The 7,000-nt window shown below is 42.6% G+C and overlaps 1 protein-coding gene across 1 annotated transcript; it reads right to left on the bottom strand.

The window, feature by feature from the left end:
* Positions 1 to 655: 655 nt before the first annotated feature.
* On the bottom strand, positions 656 to 4,931 carry LOC110099045 (LRR receptor-like serine/threonine-protein kinase). The gene is made up of 2 exons (XM_020826061.2): positions 1,919 to 4,931; positions 656 to 1,259 (listed from the first exon to the last, which is right to left on the bottom strand). The coding sequence occupies exons 1-2, from the start codon at positions 4,677 to 4,679 to the stop codon at positions 823 to 825; spliced, it is 3,198 nt and encodes a 1,065-aa protein (XP_020681720.1). The 5' UTR covers positions 4,680 to 4,931; the 3' UTR covers positions 656 to 822.
* Between the last annotated feature and the right edge of the window lie 2,069 nt (positions 4,932 to 7,000).

The raw sequence follows: 7,000 nt of genomic DNA, 5'->3' as shown, positions 1-7,000 counted from the left end.
CCCAACCCTTTAAATGAAATATGAAAGAAAACTACATAGCATGACCCTGCTGAGGTCTAGAGAGCTATGACGCTTAACTCTCTATTTTTGAGTTCACCATGCAACGCCGTTGCAGTCTACAACATCACAATGCTTTGATTTCTATCGCCTACCACAGATTATAGTATTAGTACCGCAACGCTCAAGTATATATTTGAGCGCAATGCTGTACAACAGTACAAAAAAATTATTGTTTGTGCTTATTATCATTGATAATTAGCTAGAGTTGGTCAAATTTTATAAAATCATTTATTTATAGTCTAATATGAATAAGTTATTGCCTGACCTTACTCAAATCGATAGTAATTCATTTACACATATAATGAACTATTTCTATAATTTCTATGTAGATTTTATGCTCTTCAAGAGTTTAAAATCGGCTGAACTTGGTAATTGTTATCAAAATCAATTAGAAACAAAAATTTTTACAACATCCCTAAGGGCACCTCTCATTTTTTACTCCAATCGAACGCCATTTTGTCCCGTAACTATTGTTCGCGCCTTTTTTCCTGAAGTTCTGCAGAGACCAACAAAATGACGCAGATGAACAGTGCAACGCCAATATTGACGTTGCACCGTTCATCCACAATCAATTGACGTCAAAAATGACGGTCGGTTGGAGCAAAGCAAGAACGGTCCATTGGAGTTGCCCTAATCACTACAGATATATTTACAACAACAAAACCTAAATTATTTCCCATCTACTTCTTTTAAAAATCAAAGTGCTTAAACTAACCCAAAACAAATGATTTACAGACCCATTTCCAAGCCCAGCCCACTCCTTCAATCCGAACAATCCGACATAACAAATGAACAACTCGAAGAACCACGCAGAGCCAAGCTTCTCGCCGGAGACAAACTGCCGATCATCGGCGACGCCTTGGGCTCGTCGGCCGCCGGCCTTCGTATCTCCTTAAGAAGTGCGACAACATCCTTCATGGTGGGCCGGTCGTCGGGCCGCAGGCCGACGCACAGGACCGAGATGGCCAGAGCCTGCAGCATTTCCTGCATTTGGAAGTCGGGCAGGCCGTGGAGCCTCGGGTCGAGTAGACCCGTTGGGTCGCGTTGGGAATGGAGATGGTCGCGGGCCCACTGGACCAGATTGACCCCGCCCAGAAGGGACGGGTCTAGTGGGTGCCGAGCTGTGAGGACCTCGAGAAGGACCACACCGTAGCTGTAGACGTCGCTCTTAACCGTTATCTGTTGCATTGAACCGAGCTCTGGAATTTGAGTGGCAAAAGTTAGTGCTAATAATAAATAATTGTATTGATATGTGATGGGAATTGCTCCAACTGCATCATCCAGTAGAACATTTATGTTTAATACTTTAAAGTTTAGTTTAAGACAAAATTTTTAATTATTTTTAAATAGTTTTTAAGAGCAAATTTTTTAAGAAAATATTGAAAAATCAACCGCCAAAAATTGTTTTAAAAAGAAGTAAAAAAATTCGTCTGAAATCATTTTGTGCGGATATAGACGTCGTCCGGAGGTGAATCAGAACTCGCCGCATCACTTTTTTTGTATACCATGATTGTGTACCGCTATATACCGGGTGATATGAGGCGTTCTGGACAACCGGTGTTCGCACATAATAATTTCTTCTCAAATGAAACCAAAATCTAAATATGACGGCCTTTTCAAAATAATGACAGATTATCATTAAAAGTTAGAAAAACATTAGCAAATTAAAAATCTAATGAAAATATAATCAGAGCATTCAAATCCAACATACTAAAACAATTAAACCTACTGAGTCATAGAGAATATTTTTTTTTACAGATCACATGCCTGTCAATGCCATATATGAGATGAATGAAAAGTTATTTTATGAAAAATATTGAATTTCCCCCTCCAAAAAAAAAAAAAAAAAAAATCTTACCCGGAGCCATGTAGCCATACGATCCTGCAATCCTCGGCGGTGACCTCGCCGCTTCTCTTCTTCCTCCGCCAACATTCAACACCTTCGACAACCCAAAATCCGCCAAATAAGCTTCAAAGTCTTCCCCCAACAATACATTCATGGCCTTCACATCTCCATGAAGTATAGCCGGTACACAATCATGATGTAAATAAGCAATTGCCTCTGCCACTCCCACCATTATTCCATGCCTCTCTTCCCATCCAACAGCCCCCTTTCCTCCCCTATGAATCATTGAACTCAAATTCCCATTCGGCAAATAATTATAAAACAACAATCTCATCCTCTTATTCGCCGCCCAACCCAATAATCTCACAATGTTTCGATGCCTAATCGACCCTAACGCCGTGATTTCGTTCCGAAACGCGCCGCCGTCTTCATCCGTTGACCACATCCGCTTCACCGCCACGGTGCCGACTCTGTACACCACGCCGGAGCTTCCCGTTCCGATCACGTTTGCAGAAGTTAGCCCCCTGACTATTTCTTCGACCGAAATATCTGATTTTTTGAACATTGTAATATCCCAGTGGCCGTCGCCGGCAGGTTCGCCGCTTCTACGGCGGGCACGGAGAATGAAATAGGCTGCGGCGAGGACGAGGACGGCGAATATTGTGAAAAGGAGAGGCATTGCGAGCTTCTGCGGCGATGCGGAGGTCAGCGAGCGGGTTCCGGGACTGGAGATGTAGAGGCCTTGGTTACCGGTCAGGTCGGAGAGGGGGATATTGCGGAAGAAAGAGGTGTCGGGGAGTTCGCCGGAAAAGGAGTTGAAGGAGATGTTGAGGGAGACAAGGTTCTGGAGGGAAGCGATTGGGGTCAGATCGCCGGTGAGGAAGTTGTGGGAAAGATCGAGATTTGTGAGCTTTTTGAGCTCGGAGAGCTCAGACGGAAGGTTGCCAGAGAGTTGGTTGCAACTGAGGTTGAGGGAGATTTCGAGGGATGGGAGGAGGCCGAGATTCGGCGGGATGGCACCAGAGAAAGAGTTTTCCCCGAGGTCTAGCAGCTGAAGCTTCAAGCAGGAGATGAGCTCGGATGGGATTCTGCCTGAAAACTGGTTCTTTGAAAGCAGGAGCTTGGTGAGCCCGGGCAGCCTCGTCACACCAGAGCATAGTGCGCCTGAAAAACGGTTGTCGGAGACGTCGAGGAACTGGAGGCTCTTCGGGAGTGACTCCGGTAATGCGCCTGTGAGAGCGTTGGAGTGGAGGTCCAGGAATTGGAGGCCTTCACATGCCGAAATAGCCAGTGGAATCCCGCCCACGAGAAAATTCTCGCTAATGTCCAGGAAATTGAGGTTCTTTAACTTGGCAATGTCCTCCGGAATCTGTCCGACGAGCTGGTTGCGGTTTAACCGGAGTCGGAAGAGGTTCGTGCAGTTGCCTATTTGCAGAGGAATGAAGCCAGAGAGCTCGTTGGAGATAAGCAGCAACTTTGATAGATTCTGAAGCGCAAAGAGCTCCCTTGGAATCACCCCTGTCAGATTATTGTATGAAAGATCCAAAGATTGTAGATTCCCGCATTCCGCGAGGCTCGCTGGAATATTCCCTGTCAGCATGTTCTTCCATGCGTAGAACAGAGTAAGGCTCTTCAACTTCCCGAACTCAATCTCTATCTCGCCGGACAGCTGATTATTGTCTACTTCGATATCTGTAAAGGACGTGCAGTTGGAAAGCTCCGGCGGTATAGCTCCAGTGAGCTGATTACTACTCAACTGAAGCTGCTGTAGGTTGGAGAGCTTGCCGAAGCTACTCGGAATGCTCCCTGTTAAGAGATTAAGCGAAAGGTCGACGAGCACCAGCTCGCCGCATTCCCCAAGCTCTGGTGGAATGGAGCCCACCAAGCTGTTCTGCCATAAGAGCAAAGATTGCAGCTTCTGGAGCTCTCCGAGCTCCGGCGGTATCAATCCGGAAAGCGAATTCTGATAAAGGTACAAGCTTTTGAGCTCACTGCAATTTCCAATCTCGCCAGGAATAGAACCAGAAAGGAGCGCCGTGTAGATTGCAATAGTTTGAATTCTCTTCAGCAATCCGATTTCCGGCGGGAGGTTGCCGGAAATTCCAGTTTCAGCGAGGCCGATCATCATGAGATTGCTGCAATTTCCAATCTCTGGCGGCAATGGACCTCTGAGATTTTGGTTCCCTCCGGCCCGGAAAACTTCGAGCTTTGTCAATTTCCCGATGCTTCTTGGAATCTCACCACTGAGATAGTTATCAAAGATAGTGAGATAAGTAAGCATGGAGAGATTGCCGAGCTCCACAGGAATGGCTCCAACGAGAGAATTAGAGTTGACAGCTAAAGATTGAAGCTTTGTTAGTTTGCAGAGCTCCGCCGGAATTTCCCCGGAAATTTGGTTCTTACTGAGATCAAGCAAGCTTAGTTCTTGGTAATCACCAAAGGATTTTGGGATTTGGCCGCTGATATTTGTGCCGGAGATGACAAGAGTCCTGAGAGACTTGAGTGATTGGAAATTGGAAGGCAATTCGCCCTGGATATTCACTGAGTTGAGGTTGAGGCTTATGACCAGGGAACTTGGGTTGCAGAGGACTCCATACCATTTGCAGGGATTGGAATCTGTTGACTTCCATGAGCTGAGCTCGTCTGAGGAGAAGGTGAGCGTATTCTTCCATTGAAGAAGAGCAAGGCCTTGGTTGTCAATGGAGAAACAGGAAAGGAAGAAAAGAGAGGGTATGGTTATTGACAGAAGAGTTGTGGACAGGGAAGAAGGCATTGGTGGATGTGAGGAGGGGAAGGGGATGAAGAAGGGAGAGGAGGAGGAAATCTGTGTTGGGATTGTCGAGGGGGAAACCCCATGTTTTGTTTATAGGAGAAAGATAGAGATCTGGATCTGTGATGTTACTAATTGAGTTTTCATTTTGTTTTATTTTATTTTGGATTGGCTGTGTTCTGTTTAATGTTTTGATTATGAGAGCACGCTGTCTTTTTGCTGAACTTGGCGCTCTAAATCCTTTGAAATTAATTATAGATAATGAGCACTACATTTTTTTTTTAATAAAAATTACTAATTTTTTCAATAATTATGTTTTTACAGATCTCTTGTGGAACCTTTTGATTTCAACTTAGCTCATTAGTAAGGGTGTCAGTTTCGGGTCACGGGTTGGGTTTGGGTCGAATTTGAAACTGACCCGGGTTCAATCGAGTCGACTCTGACCTGACCCGGGTAAGCAAACGGGTCAAAAACACGGACCCGGACCCGACCTATCGGGTTGTCCGGCGTGCGGGGTCGCGGGCAGCCGCGGGTAGCCGGGGCAGCCTCGGGCAGTTCATTCAACCCGCCGGGTCAACCCGAACCCGACCCATTTTTCAAACGGGTCGAATCCGGGAACCCGAACCAGAGCCATTATGAAATCGGGTCGGGTCCGACTCAGATTTTCCGGGTCGGGTCTGGGTCAGATTTTCGTGTCGTGTCAAATATTGGCACCCCTACTCATTAGGAGTTGTTTCTCAGGTGGTCTTCGCAGGGTGGGGGCAATATGGAGAGGTGAATATATTTTTATCTTGAAAGCCGGGTTGAAAAAGAATGATGTTTTCTTCATTAAAAAATGACTCTGAACGTTTTGTAGGTAGATCTATATGCTTCTTTTATTATGAAAATTGAGAAGGATTTGAAAAAAAAAAATTTATTTCTCAAGATATTGATTATTGTTTTCCTATTCTATTATATATTAATAATAGTTCGACAGAACTCATGAAAATTACTTTAATCTGCAGTTAATCATTTTTGACAGAAGATGCATTCAATAATTTGTTTGTTAATCCAAATCTTTGGACAATTGCTAGTCATTAAAATGAATACTGTGTAAGAAATACTATGGAGTTGTTTGGATTAGTGAAAAAGAAATATAAGACTTTATTCTTTTTGTTTGATTTGAAGTAAAGTGAATGTTATGTAAATTGTAATAAGTTTGTCACCAGGGTAGCCGACGACCGGTGGTTGGCGGCAACAGTGAAGCTGCAGCAGATAGTGATGTTGAGGCGACGACGGGCGGCGATGGGCAGCAAGTGGTGGTAGAGATGGTGACTGTCATGGGTGGTCAAGAAAGCACTTTAACAGTGTAAAGCATTTACATTCAAATTGGACAATAACATTTTACCTCAATAATAAATTAAAATGATATATTACCTTTAATTTATTTTTCACCCAACAAACATCAAAAAGTAAAAAATAATACATTTATTTTACTTTACATTCATTCTTTTTCAAGCAAATAGAGGATTAAAGAATAGTGCTGAGAGTGACAAAGCAGAAAAAGAAAGCTAGACGCTATTATGAAGGAACCACTACTTAGAAAGCCGTGAGGTTTCTTTTTGAGTTATTAATAAACTAATATACTATTGAATGGTTTCATTCTGAATTTTGGGTTTAGAAGCTTTTTATTAACACAAAAAAGGGTACAAATAGGAAATCTCATGTAGTTGGATCGTCGGAAGAATCGGATCTGCTTGAAAGATTTGATCCTAATCCATGGAACAAGAAGAACTCAAGCTTCAAAGCTTCAAAATAGAGATAATATTCATCATCCCTTCATTCTTCTTTTACGATTTATATATAATAAGCAAGTAGAAACCTAGAAGATTCTAGAAAACATGCAACAACTTGTAACAAATTAAATTAGCTAGTCTAATAAAAGTTTTAAGCTAACATGCTCCGCATCAAAATCGCTCCTTGGTTATACAATCATAAGCAAAAAGAGAAAAAGTTTTCAACTATTTTTTATGGGTGCCGTTGAAATGAACAATTTGAATTACATTGTATTCTTCTATCAAGTTTTTTCTCAGCTTTCATTAGAATGAAAAATGAACAAATTATTGAGTATTCAGTTGTGACTGACCTTTTTTTTTCTCTCTCTGAAGAAAATATGAGTTCTTTATTTTGAAGTCCTCCACAGTGTTATAGAAGGGTAAACATTTAGAGCCTAAGGCTTCATTTGGGACGGCTTTCTTACTGCTTCTTAAATCAGCTTTTTAGTACAAAAATTTTAATTAAAACTGTCCCAAACGAAATCTAAGTTAAGTTGAATATATTAATAA

This window comes from Dendrobium catenatum, unplaced genomic scaffold, assembly GCF_001605985.2.
Source record: "Dendrobium catenatum unplaced genomic scaffold, ASM160598v2 fragScaff_scaffold_1632, whole genome shotgun sequence".
Classification (NCBI taxonomy): Eukaryota; Viridiplantae; Streptophyta; class Magnoliopsida; order Asparagales; family Orchidaceae; genus Dendrobium; species Dendrobium catenatum.
The sequence above is the reverse complement of the archived record's forward strand: the minus strand, read 5'-3'. Positions and strand labels throughout refer to the sequence as shown.

What these genes read in the sequence shown, in the direction of transcription:
- LOC110099045 (XM_020826061.2), bottom strand. Translation starts at nt 4,679, where the DNA reads ATGCCTTCTTCCCTGTCCACAACTCTTCTGTCAATAACCATACCCTCT. An exon ending in GTATGGCTACATGGCTCCGG is followed by an intron (nt 1,260 to 1,918) that starts GTAAGATTTTTT and finishes CTCAAATTCCAG; the next exon opens with AGCTCGGTTCAATGCAACAG.